Here is a 20,643-nt window from a genome sequence, read left to right as displayed (position 1 = left end):
TCCTAAAAACAGGAAAAATCCTCCTCACAAAGTTGGCATAGTGTTTCCCTCTCAAGCTGTGTGCGAAAACCACTTTAGTGGTGTTGCAGAGGAAGCCACTTCTCATCTCGACTTAGAAAGTATCATTCTCCATTTTTTTATATAACCTGATCCTACTGTAGGCAACATTGCAGAGAGCTTTCATATACAGGTAGAACCTTACATAGCTATTCTTTGACATCGGTCCATTAACAGACAAGTATTACGCAAATGTTCTGTGAACTCAGATTGCAATACCTGGAGGCAAGGAGGCATTCTTTCAGGAAATCACAACTGAGAAAGATTATAGAACTGGAATTTGTGAGAAATGGGAGAATGACCCTACTGCCCACCAATATACATCTTGTGTAAGGGCCACTAAGAGGAGATTAATCAGGGCTTGTACGGAAACAGTTTTTTGCCCCTACCTCCATTTGAGAGCACAAGAGGAGAGGAACTGCAGCTATCCACAGAGGTCCAGTGTAGGCTGTGATCATCACATGACAGTGAAACTTTGTAGACATGTTCAGGTGGAATTATTTATGCGTGGGAAAAATTAGTTCAAATTTTGGCCACCAGACGCAAATGTGGTGGTGTTAATTAGAGATGGGCAAAACTGTTCTTTTCAGAGATTGGATCAGAACTGTTCACTCCCTGAAATGAATTAGCTCTTTTTCATGACTCGCCACTCATTTACAATAGAAAATAAATGGAAGGCACATTGCCCTTTAAACTTGGTTTATTCCAGTACTATACCTGTATTTTGATCTTATTTGATCCTATTTTGAAGTAACACAGATAATGAGTAAGAATTTTGTATTGTTTATTGAAATTTCCACGATATGACAAAGTTTTTGATTATTGATTTATTTTGCACTATCGTGGTTTTTTGGGTGATCGGAAAATGATGTAACTTGAGATTTACATTAACAATATATTTGGCTATAATGTATTAAAATTTCATTAACCTCATACAAATACATCGCAAGCCATATATTTTTAAAGTGAACGTTTCCTTTCGAAGACGCCTAAAATCGCAGAATCCGTACCAGAATAAGAAAAAATATATAAATTTGACTGTAAAACGAAAGTGCTGCATATAGCCTTACGCAGAATAAAACAAGGAAAATATTGGTGTATAACATTTTGCGATACGTTTATCGGTTCGCTCGTAATTAAAGCGTAAATTCGAGTGTCCATAATAAAAATCCTATAGTAAGAGGAGTCTTCAGGAACCTAATCTAATCAGTTTAAACAAATAAAAATAAAATAAAAACAATTGATGTATACATAACATAATAATGTAATATACATAGCGGTATTACTACGAAGAACAATATCCAGTGGGGACGAACTCCGATGCAGAGGCGCTGAGTCGAGCAGGTCGAGCCGCGAGCTGTATTACTGCGTGAGCTGAGACCGCAGAGACCAGAGTGACACCTGAGTCGCTTTGCTCGATGCTCTGGCTAGAGTCGAGATGGTGGGGTGAGCGTTGAGCGGGCGAGTTCCGAGGGTGGAGGGGAGCGGTGAACTCACCCGCTCCGAGACAAATCGTCCGTTCCCTTGCGAGCAGGTTTTTGCAAGTAGTTCCTATGTTATCCGCTAGGTGGCTCTCTGTCCTGTTGCTCGCATCAACTGCCCAGAGGGCAGGACGTGCGACTGAAACGATCGCCGACAGAGTGCGATGCGAAGTTAAGCTGCGCCAGACACTGCACAGTGCACACGGCAGACGACGCACAGAGACGGCACGGCATATGTGAAACACAAAATCCAATGGGGCACTGCACAATGCAGGCAACCAAGGTAGAAGCAGGTCAGAGGCCGGCGCTGGCTGTGTTGTGTTGTGTGGCGTGCACTGTGCTCTGACCAGCAGAGGCGCTGCTGATATGCTCCGTCTCTCTCTCTGTCTCTCTCTCTCTCTCTCTCTCTCTCTCTCTCTCTCTCTCTCTCTCTCTCTCTGCCGTGGGAAACGTTTGGAGCTACCGTTCTTTTTTTCTGAATCACTGATTGTTCACTCCTTTGAAAGATTGAACTCCATGAATTAGTTCAAGAGCGGATCCCCCATCTCTAGTGTTAATGTTAGAAAGATGTATAGAAATGTATCCATATGTAATGGATTAGGAATGGGACATGGGCAGAAAAGGTCAAACAAGCAAGAAAGTCATAGCGTTGTTTTTATTTTTAATCTGTTACACAATTCATTCAATACGAGCACCAGAGACATCGAGATGCTGTGTCTGTGAAATGATGCGATCGACAGTTGGCCGCAGCAGTTCTGGTAAAATCTGAGCAACGTATTTCTGTTTACTGGCCTTCAGAGCACATAGAGACCAAATGTGTCCCAGGTAAACACATTATTTTAGATCTTCCCAGTACCAAGTCACGTGGTTTCATATCTCGAAGGCCATGCATCTAGAAAATCTCTAGACATAAAACGATCACGGAAGGTTGCATTAAGCAGATCTTTCATCGGGCGAGCGACACGAGATGTTGCTCCATCTTGCATGAAAACAGTGGCTTCCACAGAGTTGTCTTCCAAAGCAGGAATCGTGCTGTAAGAGGACATCTCGATAATATGAATTCGTCACTGTATAGGTACTCACGACTGCACATTACACTATTTCATACAGAAAGGACAATGGCTCTTGAGTATAACACAAGGTTTAGCAGTACCCCAAATTCGGCTGTGCTGTGCATTCACTGCACCCTGTAGTGTAAAATGTGCCTCATTGCTTCATATGATGTCAGGCCATATGTCATAAAATTTGATCTGTGCCAGAAACCGAAGAGCAAATTCAGAATGCTGCTGATTCAGAGATTCCAGTCACTGCACTGTCTGGATGTTGTGCAGATACTAGTGTAAAATAAAACTCAAAACTTTCCGTACTGTTGAACATGGGATAGAAAATTTTCGTGACACAGCCCAAGCACTAGCACCATCTGGGGAATGTACTGCACAGTCAGCTACAAAAAAAGCACCTCGTCAATACAGCACGGATGCCATACTGTCGTACAAGGTACAGTGCCAGATTTACACCTGGTGGCCAAAAGTGAACCAAGTTTTTTCCAGGTGTTGACAGATGTGAAAATTACTGAACTATCAGTTTAATAAGTCACAGCTGCAAAATACTAACGTGAATTCTTTACAGATGAATGAAAAAACTAGTAGAAGCCGACCTCGGGGAAGATCAGTTTGGTTTCCGTAGAAATATCGGAATCACAGCATGCGTTCTCAAAAATGATGAGTTCACAAAGGTACATGTGTCACATTGGAACAACCGAAATAAAATGTTCAAACGTACCTACGTTCTATATTTTAATTTAAAAAACCTACCTGCTACCCACTGTTCGTCTAAAATAGTGAGCCATATGTTTGTGACTTATGTTAGAAGAAAGATTACGGAAAGACAAACATAAGTTTCTAGCATTTGTGGACTTAGAGAAAGCTTTTGACAATGTTGACTGGAATACTCTTTCAAATTCTGAAGGCGGCAGGGGTGAAATACAGGGAGTGAAAGGCTATTTACAATTTGTACAGAAATCAGATGGCAGTTATAAGAGTCGAGGGACATGAAAGGGAAGCAGTGGTTGGGAAGGGGGTGAGACAGGGTTGTAGCCTCTCCCTGATGCTATTCAATCTGTATATTGAGCAAGCTGTAAAGGAAACAAAAGAAAAAATCGGAGTAGGTATTAAAATCCATGGAGAAGAATTAAAAAGTTTGAGGTTCGCCGATGACATTGTAATTGTCAGAGACAGCAAGAGCAGTTGAACGGAATGGGCGGTGTCTTGAAGGGAGGATATAAGATGAACATCAATAAAAGCAAAACGAGGATTATGGAATGTAGTCGAATTAAATCAGTTGATGCTGAGGGTATTAGATTAGGAAGTAAGACACACAAAGTAGTAAAGGAATTTTGCTATTTGGGGAGCAAAATAACCGATGATGGTCGAAGTAGAGGGGATATAACATGTAGACTGGCAATGGGAAGGAAAGCGTTTCTGAAGAAGAGAAATTTGTTAACATCAAGTATAGATTTAAATGTCAGGAAGTCGTTTCTGAAAGTATTTGTATGGAGTGTAGCTGTGTATGGAAGTGAAACGTGGATGATAAATAGTTTGGACAAGAAGAGAATAGAAGCTTTCGAAATGTGGTGCTACAGAAGAATGCTGATAATTAGACGGGTAGATCACACAACTAATGAGGAGATACTGAATAGAATTGCGGAGAAGAGGAGTTTGTGGCACAACTTGACAAGGAGGAGGGACCGGTTGGTAGGACATGTTCTGAGGCATCAGGGGACCATAAATTTAGCTTTGGAGGGCAGCGTGAAGGGTAAAAATCTTAGAGGGAGACCAAGAGATGAATACACTTAGCAGATTCATAGGGATGTAGGTTGCAGTACGTACTGGGAGATGAAGCTGCTTGCACAGGATAGAGTAGCATGGAGAGCTGCATCAAACCAGTATCAGGACTGAAGACGACAACCTACTACTACTACTACTACTACTACTATAAATAATTCACTCTGTGCTGTCTAGACTAAGAACAGATAAACAATATAAGGCAGTGAGAAAGTCGAGGATAGGCTGCAGCAGGTGGAGCATGCAGTCATTCGAGCAAGCCAGTGGATGTGGAGCAAGAGCTAGTGCATTCTGTACTGGTATTTTGAGTTCTGTCACGGGGAGAATTTTCTCAGAGAATGCTATTTAAGTTGTAAGAGAGAAATGCTTGTTTAGACACACAAGTGGTGTGGCTCTGTGGGTAAGTTCCTTGCTTCACATGCAAAGATATGGGACAGATCCCCATTTAGTCTTGATGTTTCCTTCATTTCACGTACTGTCTCTTTCTCCTCTGGACAACTGTCTCTTAATGTGGAAAAATACCAGTTGTGCAGTGGTATGGTGTGCGTCGAAGTTTAACACACCTCGACTCGCTAGGAAGAAAACGGCATCCCACCTCAAACAGGACCGCGTCTAGTAAACCACTACGGTGTTGAAGACAATCTGTAAGATAAGGACAACTGTAATTTTTTGTGTTAAAATAATCAGTTGTGTAGCAGTTGTCTTAAAAAGCAGTGCCCCAAAATGTTGTTTCCTCCCCATGCATAGACATGACTATTTATGAGTCAATGCAGGTTGTCAGTAAAATAGTTCAGTGTAACTGGACAAAGCTAATGATCTTTTTCTTATTATAACATATCACTTCATAAAAGTGATAACTTACTACCTGTACCAGGTGTAGAAGTATGAAACAGGAATTCCCCTATAGATAGTGTTAGTCATCAGTGTAGGGCCTGTGAGACCGCGTCTGCAGCTCCATCTGCTTCCTGAAACGGCTGATGACGAATGTCAGTGCACACGAATCCAAGTTCCGTACATCGGTATCTGTTTCAAACCTGTAAACTTGTCAAGTTTTTTGCTTACAAACTAAGAGTTACGGACAAGATTCATTTTTTTGATGTGAGAAATGAGTGTGGAAAACGACCGAAAAAGTTAGAAGACAACCAATTGCAGGTTTTGAAGATGATGGGGAGTGGGTGAGGATGATGGGCAGTGATACTCAAACTCAACAGGAACCCCCAGAACAATTGAATGGAACTCAAAAAGCCATTTCTTTTTGGTTGAAAGCTATGCGAAAGATGCAGAAAGTGGGAAAATTGGTTCAGCATGAACTGAATGAAATACGGAAAGCAGATCAAAAGACCACTTGGGAAATACTACTCACCAGATAAAAAGAAAGTCGTTTCTCCATCAAATAGCGACAGGTGATGAAAAATGGATAATTTTGAGAATACTAAGTGTTGTAAATCAAATGTGAATCCAGGCAAACCATAGACATCCAGTGTAAGACCAAATTGCTTTGGAAAAAGACGATACTCTGTTTGGTAGGACCAGAAGAATGTCATCTATTATGAGCTGCTAAAATCTGGTGAAGCCAATCACACTGATCACTGCCAACAATAAATGATCTATTTAATTCGAGAATTAAGTAAAAAAGACCAAAATAGGGAAAAAGAAAAGTCGTATTGCTCCGTGATAACACCCCATCTCACAGCAAAATGGGTCAGGGAAATGACCCAGGCATTCAGTTGAGAAATACTAGGTCATTCTGCTTAGTTTTCAGACTTGACTTCGTCCTATTATCATCTATTCGCATCACTGGGACACGCTTTTACTGAACAATGCTTAAATTCATATGAAAATGTATGAAAATGTCTCACTGACTCTTTCTTTTCGAAAGAACTACTGTTGTTGTTGTTTTTTTTTTTTTTTTTTTTTGCATGGCATTCATAGCCTGCTGGAGAGGTAGGAGAAATGTATAAACAGCAATAGAGATTATTTTGAATGAAATATTGTCAGTCAGTTTCAAACAGATGTGTAATTATTGCAGCCAAATTCCAGTGACATACAGTACTTATACAACTGCTATGTTTCCAGTGAGTGATCGTCATCAGCACATAGGAATTTTGTTAAGTGGGTAGTAAGTGAGAAGTAGAGAATTTGTTTAAATGTGCATGAAATCGGGAGGACGGACATCTTGTTTCCACAAGCAACTGGTTACCACAATACAGCACTCTGAGGAGATTCACCACTTCTCAGAGACAGCACTGCCCCAGAGAACCCTGAAGCTCGTAACAAAAAAGGAAAGCAGAAGATACATTGTGTCTAGCCCATAAATTGGAAAGACTGGTCATTTAATGTGAACAATGTTAATGTTTATGGACTGAAATGTAGTAAAAGAAGTGTTTCCTGCTGCAATATTCAATGAATATTACAATGTTTTGTGAAGAAGGTAAGCTAACCTTAGCAAAGCAAAAGGGGATCTCAGGTAATTGTATTATGGTTCTTATACTCTTTCAACTCATTCCTAATTTAACTACAAATTAACTGAGGCAGAACACAGGTAACATTTCATTTATGGCATTCACATCAGAACTATCAATATTACTGAAATTTCAACTGCTATAGCAGTAATGTGTGACAAGCTGGGAGTTTTGGTCGGACAGGAAGTGTGTTAAGATAGCCGAAGTTATGGCGACCGCTCGTGTAAAAGGGCCCTCGTAGTTCTGTTGGTACATTGTTATATATAAGTGAAACGTGCAACTGGTAACATAAGAAGAAAATTCTCTCTTGTCGTACTAATAATCCTGTGAAATTACCGTATTTACTCGAATCTAAGCCGCACTTTTTTTCCGGTTTTCGTAATCCGAAAAACCGCCTGCGGCTTAGAATCGAGTGCAAAGCAAGCGGAAGTTATGAAAAATGTTGGTACGTGCCGCCACAACTAACTTCTGCCATCGAATATATGTAGTGCTATGCAGGCATGCTTTGTAGGCACAAAGATAAATACTGGCGCCAAAACCTCTGCGTGAGTAAATAAATAAAAAAAAATAGTGGAAGACGAGCTTTTTTCTCCGCCGCGAGTTTCGACCACTGCATTTTCTTAAATTATCCAACGAAGTAAATACAAATTCCGTATTGTTCATCTTCGAATGTAGCACACTTTCAGTGTACTACGAAAATCTGACTGGCAAGACTGTTTGGGATGTTTGTCAATATGACCAACTCTATGTTCTGAATTTTTTCCTACCTGTGAGAAGAGATGGTTGCTAATAGGAACCTGATGAAATTTGAATCACATACAGTATTCTCTTCACCATAAGAATAGTACGAATATAAACATTTTGCCATGTATTCTTTTGTGTTTGCTGCTATCTCATTTAAGTCCTGTCTGCCTAAAACTACGAAACTAGAGTGAGACAACAGCAAACGCTGAAGAATATACGTATCGTGTCGTGTTTATATTCGTATTATTCTTATGTCTAATAGTGATAGTCAGAAATGAAGCACGGCAAGTGACTAGATTTTTAAATCTAAGATGACTCTAATTTGTGTGCAGAATTTGATGTAATAAAGAAGTGGCCGCAAAGATTTTCAAACAGAGAAAAATTTTCGCCTAACTCTCGTTCAGAACATGTTCTATCATACGGAGTCTATTTGAATCTTGTTGAACATTATCAAAGAAAGCAGCTGTGTAAGTAACAACAAATAGCAGTCTCTTGCCATTGTTTCGCTAATGAGATGATTTCTCTCTCTCTCTCTCTCTCTCTCTCTCTCTCTCTCTCTCTCTCTCTCTCTCTCTCTCTTTTTAGAATGCAACAAACAATGCATGACACAGTGCAGTAATGCTACGTGGTAAAGCTTAACTGCTAAGCTTACGACTCGAACCAAACTACTGTAGCTGTATCGTCATTCGTTTGACCTAAATTGTGTCTCATATTACAATGGACCAACTTTGTTTCGATTTGGAGGTGCGGCCTAAAACTTTTCTCTCCCCTTGAATTTCGAGTCTCAAATTTCATGTGCGGCTTAGATTCGGGAAATTTTTTCTTCCTTTATTTCGAGTCTCATTTTTCAGGTGCGGCTTAGATTAGAGTGCGGCTTAGATTCGAGTAAATACGGTACAATAATACTACACTCTCTGTTACTAGGAGCAGCAGTCTTCACCATCAGAAACTCCTTCCGTGGTCGAAAAATTTATAGCAGAACAGGAGGTGGTGATTGCAAAACTCGCGGAGTCTCGCATCTCGGCACCACCTGAACCGACGCCAGATGTAGGATTGTATGCTGAACTGATTGAGGCAGAAGTTCACAACGTAGCCCTGGAAAAGCAGTTGAAAGAGAATGAATCTAATATTGAACTGGCCACTGATAGTCTGGTGCAGAATACTATGGTAAGTACTACGAGACTTCCCAGATTCATTACTTTTTGTGAATAGTTCCCAAAGAAATGTGGACAGTTGTCTTATTAACAGAGCATGTTATCACCCTGTCACTGAAAATCTGAAAAAATTACTTAAATGTTTGTGCTGTTATGGTTGTGGTCTCTAATCAAAAGATAAGTTTGATGCAGCTCTCCACAGCTGCCTATCGCATGAAAGCATCTTCATTTCTAAATAACTGATGCGGCCTCCATCCGTTTGAACCTGCTTATTGTAGTCATCCCTTGTTCTCTCCTACAGTTTTTACCCCTGGCACTTCCCTCCGTTAGAAAATTGACAATCCCTTCGTGCCTCAGGATGTGTTCTACCAACTGATCTGGTATTTTAGCCAAGTTGTGCCATAAATTTCTTGTTTCTCCAATTTAGTTCATTAGTTATTTGATCTGCCCATATAATCTTCCTTCTCGTCCAAACCATATTACATGTCTGCACAATGCTACACACCATATGATTATCTGCAGGAAAGAAGGAAAGACTTCCCAACCCTTAAATTTATCTTAAATCTTAGGAAACTGCTTTTTTTCCCCAAAATTTAATACTTTCTCCCTGACAAGAAACAAATTGTTTATAAACAGAAGAAATGTGTTTAGAGTCTTGAAATGAATACTTCAGTATATACAACACATTATTCCATTCATCCCACTACAGATGCAGTTCTTTGAAATAGGAAATGTATTGTCAATCTCATAGGAAAAGAGCATACTTCAACAACATGTTCTATCAGTACGAATGTGATACTCCTGCATCTGTTTTATGACTTGACTTCATAGCATGTAAGTGAATTAGATCGTCGCAATTTTTTGTGGAGATCATAATACCAGACCTGATCGTATCCCCAGCAAATAAAACAAATTGCATTTATACACCAAGGCAATTACTGATCGCAAACTTTCACTTGGCTGCCGGTTGTAGAATGCTGGGAGTAGAGGCTCGCATACGGCTCGTAGCACATTGGCTGTTGCGACAAGCTCCACCTCCTTCTCATAGGACAGCCAGCTTACAGCTGCAGCTTATAAAAGAAATGGAATAAGCATCACCTTAATGTTTGAGTAATTGAAAACAGTTATTACTACAATATAAGTATTACTTCCAAAAACAATGAGGAATGTGTAGGTAGAACTAAAATCTTACAAAACTAGTTGCTTCCACTGCAGTTGTCCATGGTTGTGTCCATGCTAGTGGACAGATTTGGTGGTGCTGGATGGACACGTGTTAATGACAGTGTTGTCAACGGCAATTTTCATCACACTGATGCGCCTCCAGTAATCTTCCTCCAGCTCTCACATTTTCAACAGTAAAGTTCCCACCCTCACTGGTGATATACTGATAGGCAGCATTGGCGAGATTTGACATGTTTCCGGCAGAGATATCCGAGGTAGCATAGTGGTTTGCAATGTGGACTCTCATTTGGGAGGATGATGGTTCTATCCTGTGTCCAGCCATCCTGATTTAGGTTTTCCAAGATTTCCCTAAATCGCTTCAGGCAAATGCCGAGGTGGTTTCTTTGAAAGGGCATGGCCGACTTCATTCCCCATCCTTTCCTAATCCGATGACTGATGACCTCGCTATTTGGTGCCTTCCCCCAAATCAACCCCCCCCCCCCCTCCCCCTTCTCAGCAGAGATATCCCTCATAACATTTTGTTCTCTGAATTGTCGTTTCAGTTTGGCCTGTGCAAACTCGGTTGCATTCAGATTGCAGTTGTATGGTGGCAACTAAATAAAATTTAATGAAAACAAAATATGATCCCTTTCCACAAAACAAATAATTAACAAACTTTATACTCAACACCCCTTCTGGCTGCGTTTCTGCCATTTACAAAATCAAGCTGACTCGGACATAAGTTGCAAATTCCCGTATTGCACAAACTTTCTCATGCATACATTTGCATAGTTCTAATGAAATGTCACATTCTCAGCTTATGTATGCCATTCTCCCTCCATCCATCCCTCCCTCCTTGGCTGTAGTTTCAGTTCATACAAAAGATGAATACTTTACGGTCCGTAATTCAGTTTCACAATGCCAGCACCGTTACTGTTTGTTTTGAATAAAAGTTTGTATCTCCAGAAGTATGGAGGTTATTGATTTGAAAATTTAACACTATGGTTGTGTTATCAAAAGAATTTGGTATACAAAGTATGAAATAGATTAATATTTAATAGTACTACTTAGATTCGTAGAGGGTATGAGGAATGTATTGCATGCAGCTTTAGTCAAGGACATGGCTCGCACGGCCCAGTAGCCAGAGTGTGTGAGAAACAAAATCTGCTCTCCTCATGGCTCCATGCCAAGCTACGCTTTCAATGCAAGATGACAACTCATAATACAAGGGAGGATTGAAAAGTTTCGGAATCACCACAAGAGTTCAGCACTATTACAACACATATCACATATATTCATTGGACTGTTGCCTGTAAACACGTGCCACATCAGTACTCTTGGGGAAAAAACTGTTGTGGTAATGTGGCTCTGTTGTTGTTCCTGCAAAGTAATTTGCGAAGAGTAAAAAATTGAGATTCGAGCAGTTATTAAGTACTTTGTACAGAAAGGTATGAAAGCAAAGGCATTGATGCCGATTTCCAGAATACACTGGAGGACTCTGCTTCTTCATATACAACAGTTGCCAAGTGGACAAATGAATTTACATTCGGTCAGGAGTGCTTCGATGATCCGCGCAGTGGTCAGCCGAGACGTCATTACTCCAGAAGTAATTGCAAAAGCACACAAATTGGTCACAGAGGATTCAAAGCGTGTGAAATTGCTCATGCTTGCCAGATGTCATCTGAAAGGGCATATCGTATTTTAACTGAAGAATTAGAAATGAAAGAATTATCTGCAAGATGGGTGCCGTGACTCTTGACGCTAGATCAAAAACGTACGAGAATGGACATATCAGAACAATGTTTGGCCTGTTTTAAGAGAAACGAACAGGATTTTTTCACCGGTTTGTGACCGCAGATGAAACTTGGGTGCACTACTATACCCCAGAGACAAAAACAGCAGTCAAAGCAGTGGAAACGTGCCGATTCTCCGCCACCGAAGAAAGCAAAGACAACTCCTTCAGGTCATGGCATCAGTGTTCTGGGAAGCAAAAGGGATCCTGTTTGTACATGTAGATTATCTCCCCACTGGGCAAAAAGTTACTGAAGAATACTATGCTAACATCCTGGACAAATTGCAACAAAAAGACCAAGGAGGAAAGTTAGCAAGGAAGAAAGTGATCTTCCCTCAAGACAATGCGCATCCGCACACATGTACCATCACCATGGCAAAATTACACAAACTAAGGCATTAATTGTTGCCACACCTGCCTTATTCACCTGATGTAGCTCCACTGGACTTCCATATCTTACAAAAACTGAAACTTTTTCTTGGTGGATGAAGCTTCACTTTACATGAAGAATTGATGGCCGGAATTGGCAACTGTTTTGCAGGCCTGTAGGAAACTCATTTTTGATATGGGATCAAGGCAATGGAACATCGTTGGACCCAGTGCATTAACCTACAAGGAGACTACACTGAAAAATAACAAACATTTCACTGATGTAAGTACTTTTTTTTTCTATTTCGTTCTGAGAACTTCTCAAACTGCCCTCGTAACTTGCTGTGGTACAATCAGATGGCAATTTCTCGTTGTGCCTACTGATATGCTGTACAGTGCTGTTCACGACACAGTCCATCAACCACAGGTATTGTTGATGAGCAGCGGACATGTTGAGCATTTACAGTAATGCTGCAGGCTAAAGCAATGAACTAAAATTTGTACTGTACTGAAATTGGAATCCTGGGTTTCCTGCTCACTACACAGACATGCTGATGTTATGCCAAAGTTGCCGCTGCTACCAGAGCTGCAGTGAATACTCTTGTAATCTCCCTCCCATATACAAATTCCAGTTCACACCTCAGCCCATTGCTATTCCACTTCTAAACTCGAATCAGTATTGCAGAGGCTCTCCAATATTGGAATAGTGCCTTGGCAGTGAGTGAAATGGGATTAATCCTGCCTGTACATCGTGTAAGTTGATGTTTCTGCCTCAGCCTATATCATTACTGTAGATATAGGTGAGGAACATAAACTGTATGTGATTAATCTTGAGTGCTTGTTATAAAGATAATCTTTACTGAAAATTGATTGTTATGCTAATTATTGCTTTTATAACAATGGAAACAATTAATTTTTGATAACGTAATGTAATTGAATAGATAAGATTTACTCGTCAACCGGTGGCAGAACACAGATGGAACACGGCATCTTTCCTTTCCATCCCGTCCGTCAAGTCTTCCCTGACACGCAGTTCTGGGTGATTTTCCCCAAATCTGTGCCTTTTCCTGGACCTCTCCAGTCCTTTTCCTTCACCTCTCTTCCTTCCCCTTCAGCTCTTCTGCTTAGAGGAGCAGCCTCTGCCTCTGAAAGCTTGCCTAGCAACCTAATTATTGCTTTTGTATCGTACGAAGTGCTATCTGTTGGTTATTTTGCACACTTTTTGGTTTCAATAAAACCCTATGTCATTTCAAGCATGTGTAAATTTTTACATCACTACCTATGTTATTTTGCGAAGTATTGAATTTTCAAGTGTTAAGACTTTTGGCTCACCCTGTATTATTAATAATTAATGTGTACTGCTCTTCTGAGTCGGCACCAATTCACGGGAGAAATCGTATACAAAATAATAAAAACGTGTCACTGAACAATTATTACTGTCAGTCGTGACTAATGCGTGTGGCCAGTGGTTGAAAATACTGCTACAGTTGTAAGAGTCTTTTAACACACGACCAGTTTTGAGCTATTAATATGCCCATCTTCAGTTGTCGTACTGGAAACAGTAAGAGACCGGAAATAATTTTTACACTCGGAAAATGCACAAAGAAAACAAAAAATCCATAAATTTAAAAACTGGCAGTCGGGCTAGGTGCTGCGAAACGTAAATCGGTGCCAAAGTGACGTCGGGCAGCACTACGGAAGACTGCCCGGATAAAGAAATGTGTAAATAATACCGGAACACTTACGCTCGGTACTGTGGCCCCGAGGGCCGTGTCGGACGAGTAGAAGACGTGGTGTGCTACCGATGGGCGCAGGTAATACGTTACATAAATTTTATGTCACAGCTTCCACTCGGTTTTACTACAGTTCTGTGCTGCCTCGGTCAACATCTTTCTTTACCGTGCGTAATGCACTGTTAACATTTTTTGTGTAATGTTTTTTAATGTAAATCACCAATTCAGATTGCGAATGGCTGGGCTAGTGGTCTCGCGTTCTTCTTCCCGTCAATAGATGGCAGTACCTCTGCCACTCTGGTTTACCAGTTTGCTTCCTCCTTCGTGCCTGCTCTACTCCGAGCTGTGCACTCGTTGGTAGCACACCGCACCTTGTACTTGCCACTGTGGCTCTCGGAGTCACTGCACCGAGTGTAAGTGTTCTGGTATTCTGTGCATATTTCTTTACCCGGGCAGTCTTCCGTAGTACTGTCTTGTGTCACTTTGGCATTGACTTAGGTTTCACAGCACCTGGCCCAACCAACAATTTATAAATGTTTTCAAATTTATGGATTTTTATGTTTGCTGCTTGTAAAAATTATCTCCTATAACTTCCTATTTTCAGTACGACACCTGAAGACAGGCGTATAAGAGCCCGAAAGTGGTCGTGTGTTAAATAAAACGACCTTGCAACTGTGGCAGTATTTTCAGCCTCTGGTATCAGTTGTGGATGTTCCTCCGACAGGATTAATTGTAGTGCGTGTGGATTAAGTTTTGAGAACAAGAGTCGGTAATATTTAGTATCGATATATTTTAGGTCGGCACCGTAACTGGCGAGCTTTTAAAATTACCGTAGTTTTACAGGATTGTGCTACCTGACCACGAAATTGTTCCACTTGACCTCCTGTAGGCATTACCGAAAACGTGCAGTGGTGTTACAGTAAACAACTAGAGTTGTGATTAAGAAAAGTGCATCACACTGTGAATTGATTTAAGACAGTTGTGCATATACTGTCAAGTGGTTCAGCATGTCCTCACGAAATATCACGGTGAGATCTCGTGATAAGCTGACTACAGTGCCGTCACCCTAAGGTGCAATAATATTGTTTGACTAATACTACTGATAAGGTTGTCGATTGACTGTTTTGTGGGCAGTGACAGCTGTCCTTATACCAGGGATGTTGCAGCTGTCAGATATTTAGCACGGTAGCTGGAAAGAAAGCAAATCAATTTGTAATTATATACTTGAATTTTTTGCAATGTAAATGTTCTGTCCATTTTCAGCACGCATTATCAGATTCAGCAGACATAGAAGTTGTAAGAGAATGGGCAAAGCTTCAAGTTACGAGACAGACTAGTGATATAGTCTGCCGTTCACTGAAGGAAATCATTTCGGCTGGTAGCTCACTTCGTTGCGACAGAGACTTTCTCCGTGTTGTTCTACTTGATGCTGAAAAGAAACTTAATGCACTTGATGAAAGATATGTAAGTATTAGCTTTTGTCCTACATACACATTACATATGTAAGCTGAAATAATATACCATTGGACATATGCAGTGCATAGTTCTAGTAACTAACTACTAAAGCACTGAGTGGTCTGTATTTCCAAATACTTACTTCTATTCTTTCAAAGTGTTGTTGTTGTTGTTGTTGTTGTTGTTGTTGCCGCAGTCTTCAGTCCAGAGACTGGTTTGATGCAGCTCTCCATGCTGCTCTATCCTACGCAACCGTCGTCATCTCTGAGTAACTACTGCAACCTACATCCTTCTGCGATTTTTACCCTCCATGCTTCCCTCCAATACTAAATTAGTGATCCTGTGATGCCTCAGCAGGTGTCCTACCAACCGATCCCTTCTTCTAGTCAGGTTGTGCCACAAATTTCTCTTCTCCCCAATTCTATTCAGTACCTCCTCATTAGTTACGTGATATACCCACCTAATCTTGAGCATTCTTCTGTAGCACCACATTTCGTAGGCTTCTATTCTCTTTTTGTCTAAACTATTTATTGTCCATGTTTCACCTCCGTACATGGCTACACTCCATACGAATATTTTCAGGAAAAAAGCCTTCCTGACACTTAAATCTGTACCGATGTTAACAAATTTCTCTTCTTCAGAAACACTTCCCTTGCCATTGCCAGTCTACATTTTATATCCTCTCTATTTTGACCATTGTCAGTTATTTTGCTCCGCAAATAGCAAAACTCGTCTACCACTTAGTGTCAAGTTTCCTAGTCTAATTCCCTCAGCATCACCTGATTTTATTCGACTAAACTCCATTATCCTTGTTTCGCTTTTGTTGACGTTAATCTTAAATCATCCTTTCAAGACACTGTCCATTCCGTTCAGCTGCTCTTCCAGGTCCTTTGCTGTCTCTGACAGAATTACAATGTCATCTGTGAACCTTAGTTTTTATATCTTCTCCATGGATTTTAATACCTACTCCGAATTTTTGTTTCCTTTACTGCTTGCTCAATATACAGATTGAATAACATTGGGGATAGGTTACAACCCTGTCTCACTCCCTTCCCAACCACTACTCCCCTTTCATGCCCTTAGACTCTTATAACTGCCATCTGGTTTCTGCACAAATTGTAAAAGCCTTTTGCTCCCTGTATTTTACCACGGCCACCTTCAGGATTTGAATGAGTATTCCAGTCAACATTGTCAAAAGCTTTCTCTAAGTGTAAAAATACTAGAAATGTAGGTTTGCCTTTCCTTAACTTATCTTCAGAGATAAGTCGTAGGGTCAGTATTGCCCCTCTCTCTCTCTCTCTCTCTCTCTCTCTCTCTCTCTCTCTCTTTCATCCACTGTGCTGCTACCTCTGGTTGTTACGGGAGGTGGAGGGTAAAGTGTTGTCGCTCCGTCAACAGTGTTGCCATTCTTATTACTCCAGTTACACTGCTTATGTAATCTAAAAGAAATCAAAGGTGAGTCTATTTGCACCAGTGCCGATACTTTTGAATTTATTCACCATTCCTGCTGAATAGACGGCAAATGTTAGATTTGGGATGATGTCGTGCGCTTGAGTAATCCAGTGCCTGTAAATATTGAAATATTCAACTTTTTAGCTTCTTGTGATTCCTTGTAAGGTCTACTGTATCATTACTCCTTTCAATACTTATTCCCATGTTAGCCATAATGGGGGGAATTGAGTATGGTTTGTAATAGACAGCATTTAACTAACTCACAAACACCTGTATATTTTATACTGTGTATTTTTCATGTAGATTTTACAAAATACTGCTCCATTTTCTCAAACAGAGATTTGTACCTCACACAACTGTTTGTCCCAACCAGAGAAGGGACTGTCTAAAAAAGTAACAGAAAAATCATGGAAATTTGCTTTTTATTTTGCAGTACTGATTCTGACATATCAATGATTATACTGGTTGTTACATAAAACTGCAGTTGTTCTGTAATAAGTACATGCTGATTCTTAGTCTTTGGAATGACCTTTTTCACAAAATTCCTATCATGTACTAAGCAACATCACATGTTTAAATAGTGATCAGATATTAAAATACATTTACAGCAGTCTTCAAAAGTTACAGAAATCAGATAAGCTACACACAGTCCCCACAGTCTCAATGTGATCAGAGAATGGAAACGTGGTCCAAGTAGTCTGTGTTCTTATCATCTTTGAAACTAAGTTCAACCGTGGGTGATTTTAGAGCACCTGTAATACAGTCAAAAATGGTGACGTTGGTTTATCTGTCAATTCTCTACAAGCTCTTGCAAATACATATACTTCCTAATCCAAGATACTTACCTGCTATAAACTTCCAGCTTCATTTCACATTCTGATATATCACTGGTACATGTGGACAGGTAGGCATCATATTTCTGTGTGTCTGTGGCACAGACAATACAATAGTGTACGTGATTAGGTCCCTTAGCTGACAAAACTGGGAAGCTGCCACATCATAGTATAGGCACAACTGTTGTGGCATGACCAAAGATGTGTGATCTGTGGGTGACCAATGATACTAGGTAAGCTATTGGTGCAATATTCACTGACATATATTTGTTATTCTCACTTGTGCTATCTTATTAAAAGTAGACGATCGAAACTCTTACATCATAAGACATGCTGCATGTAATATTAGAAACTACAGTACAAAGTCCATCTACAGAAAATTATGTTGGGCTTCTTAATGAGGTGTGCCAGTCAGTGTAGAAAATGAAATAATACTGATGTAGTAACAAATGGTATGACCCGCCAGGTTAGCAGAGAGTGCTAATGCGCTGCTTCCTGGGCTCAGGTAGACGCACCAGCCCCAGATCGAATCTGCCCAACGGATTAACGATGAGGGCTGGTGTGCCAGCGAGCCTGGATGTGGTTTTTAGGAGGTTTTCCACATCCCTCTAGGTGTAAACCAGACTGGTCCCCACGACCCACCTCAGTTAAGACACGCAGACATTTGAAACGTGTTTGCACTCATTCATGATTTACACTAGATGCAGACAGCTGGGGTACACTGATTGTGTCCTGGGAGGGGGGGGGGGGGGGGTTACGGGGTGGCGGCAGGAAGAGCCTCCGGCCAAATCAGATAGTCAGCACTCCAACTCTGTGAAAGGTGCGGGACAAGGTGCAAGCAATACTAAGTAACAAATGGTACATTAGAACCAGTTACAAATTTTATATACCATAGCCAGTACAGTTATTTCAACAATATATGACAGTACCGATGTTGGAATCTACAGGTGTTGTCTGAGGGAGGGGGACCTACTTTAGATTGCCTGTATGAGGAATCTAAATTACTGTAAAAGTAAATGCAGAAAGAAAGTATTAGCTACTGTTTTGTGGAAGATAGCCTCATTTACAGCTTATATTTGAAAGTCTTGTAGTACCAGCTGATTCATAGCTCTTACATGTCATGTTACATGTACAAATGTAACATTCATTGTCTAAAAATATGCCGGGCATAGACGTGGGGCATATTAGTCACACTAAAAGCTAAAATCTCCATTGGTAAATTATTAACAGGAGGATCATATTTTCCTCAAAACTGTAGCTACTACTTCCATTTCGCATAAAGTTGTTGTTATAAGCTTTAATCGCCAATAATTGCGTGGATATTCAAACACACTCACTTGGAAACAATAGCTGGTTACATGACAACAACTCAGTATCTCTCATTCGACTGCCGTGCCGTGCCGTGACACGCGGCCAGCGCCGTTCGTAGCTAGGTGGCGCTCCCACGCTCAGCCGAGTTGCGGAGCGCCTCTATCACCATTTGCGCGTGCTGTCGTGGCGGCACTGTTAAATGTCGTGGCACTGTCACAACACTTTTCTCCCCTTGAAAAAAAAAAAACACTCACTTCCTTGGAGACATGGACAGTGAGGAGACATCCGTGGCCTCTTGTGAGGCCCCGAGAACATCCCACGGAGAGACACGAGAGTATGGTCGAAAATGTCCAGGACGGAAGCTCGTCCGTGGAACGTGCCTCCTGGACGAGATGATGGGTGAAAACTCCGGAGCAGCATCTGTAGGTGTCGTGGACCTGGGGGTGTGCTCCAGCGAGATGGGTCCCGGAGAAGGCGGCGTATTCTGAAGCGGTAGAAACGTCGGCTGCATAAACACGTACGGTAGATCGGCAGCAGCTACAGGACTGGCTTCTCGGGCTGGTGGAGGCGAAGGAAGGGGCGGTGGCACCGGCGTGGCCACCACTCGTGGGCGCATCTGGTCGTAATGGCGAACAACCGTGCCGTCGTCCGTACATATTTCACAAAGCCGGTGGCCGCGAAGAGCCTTGACCACCCCTGGAATCCATTTAGGGCGAGATCCGTACCCTCGTGCCCACACGTCGGCACCCACCGAGTATTTTCCCGCACTAGGGGACACAGCACAAGGCCTGACAGGGTGAAGCAGGTGCAGTAGAGTGCGCGGTTGGCGGCCGTGCAAGAGTTCAGCAGAGGCGTGAAGCGATAAGAACTCAGAAATTGCAGCAGAGCGTCATCTGTGGAAAAATCACTAAGGAATTTTTTCATCTGGCTTTTGAAAGTGCGGACAAGGCCCTCGACCTCCCCATTCGATTGCGGATGGAAGGGCGGTGCTGTAACATGACGAATCCCTTGTCCAGTACAAAAATCACGGAAGGTCTGCGAAGAGAACTGAGGGCCATTGTCCGTGACGATCGTGGATGGAAGACCTTCTAGCGCAAAGATTTTGGTCAAAGCCAGCGTCGTCGCCGCAGTGGTGGGTGACGGATACCGAACAACAAATGGAAACTTCGAGACGGCGTCGATCAACAGTAGCCAATAAGTACCGAGGAAGGGGCTGGCAAAGCCAGCGTGCACCCGTTCCCATGGCTGCGCCGGATCAGGCCACGGAGAGGGCATTGTACGAGGTGCAGCCAGTCGTTGAGCACACTGACCACACGCAGCAATCGTGTGGGCGATGTCCAAATCAATACCGGGCCAATAAACGTGCCTGCGGGCCAGGGACTTAGTCCGAGAAATCCCCCAATGGCCTTCATGCAATAGTTTGAGAACATCTTTGCGAAGAGAGGCTAGCACCACGACCCGTGGAGATGCGCCATCTGTGGCCAGAACACCACCACCATCACGAACAGACACGAAGGTGCAAGGCATGGTAGTTGCGAAGGGGATCCGATGCCCGGCCTTTGGTCCTGTCCGGCCAACCCCGTTGAACAAAACCGATCACCTGACGCAGGACCGGGTCCTGCGCAGTACCTGACGTGACCTGCGAACCTGTAAGTGGAAAACCCTCGACCGCACGACGTTCTTCCTCATCAATGTGGAAACAGAGTAGTTCATCACGATCGAAAACCGGGTCGGGGCCCATCGGCAATCACGACAATGCATCAGCGTTGGTGTGCTGGGCCGTGGGGCGATAGTGA

General features: G+C 41.9%; 1 protein-coding gene across 14 annotated transcripts in view; it reads left to right on the top strand.

The window, feature by feature from the left end:
- The window catches only part of LOC126143126 (disks large homolog 5-like), a 556,312-nt gene that overhangs the window by 502,160 nt on the left and 33,509 nt on the right, over positions 1-20,643 (top strand). For 7 of the 14 annotated variants that reach the window (XM_049915329.1, XM_049915330.1, XM_049915331.1 and 4 more), the window contains 2 exons: positions 8,512-8,754; positions 15,060-15,260. The exons of 6 other annotated variants lie outside the window; for them this stretch is intronic. In XM_049915329.1, the coding sequence (XP_049771286.1) occupies positions 8,512-8,754; positions 15,060-15,260 (444 nt within the window). The remainder of the gene's footprint in view (positions 1-8,511; positions 8,755-15,059; positions 15,261-20,643) is intronic. One more of the 14 variants, XM_049915326.1, reaches the window with a different exon arrangement.

Source organism: Schistocerca cancellata, unplaced genomic scaffold (assembly GCF_023864275.1).
Source record: "Schistocerca cancellata isolate TAMUIC-IGC-003103 unplaced genomic scaffold, iqSchCanc2.1 HiC_scaffold_782, whole genome shotgun sequence".
Lineage (NCBI taxonomy): Eukaryota > Metazoa > Arthropoda > Insecta > Orthoptera > Acrididae > Schistocerca > Schistocerca cancellata.
This window is presented reverse-complemented; position numbering and strand designations above follow the sequence as displayed.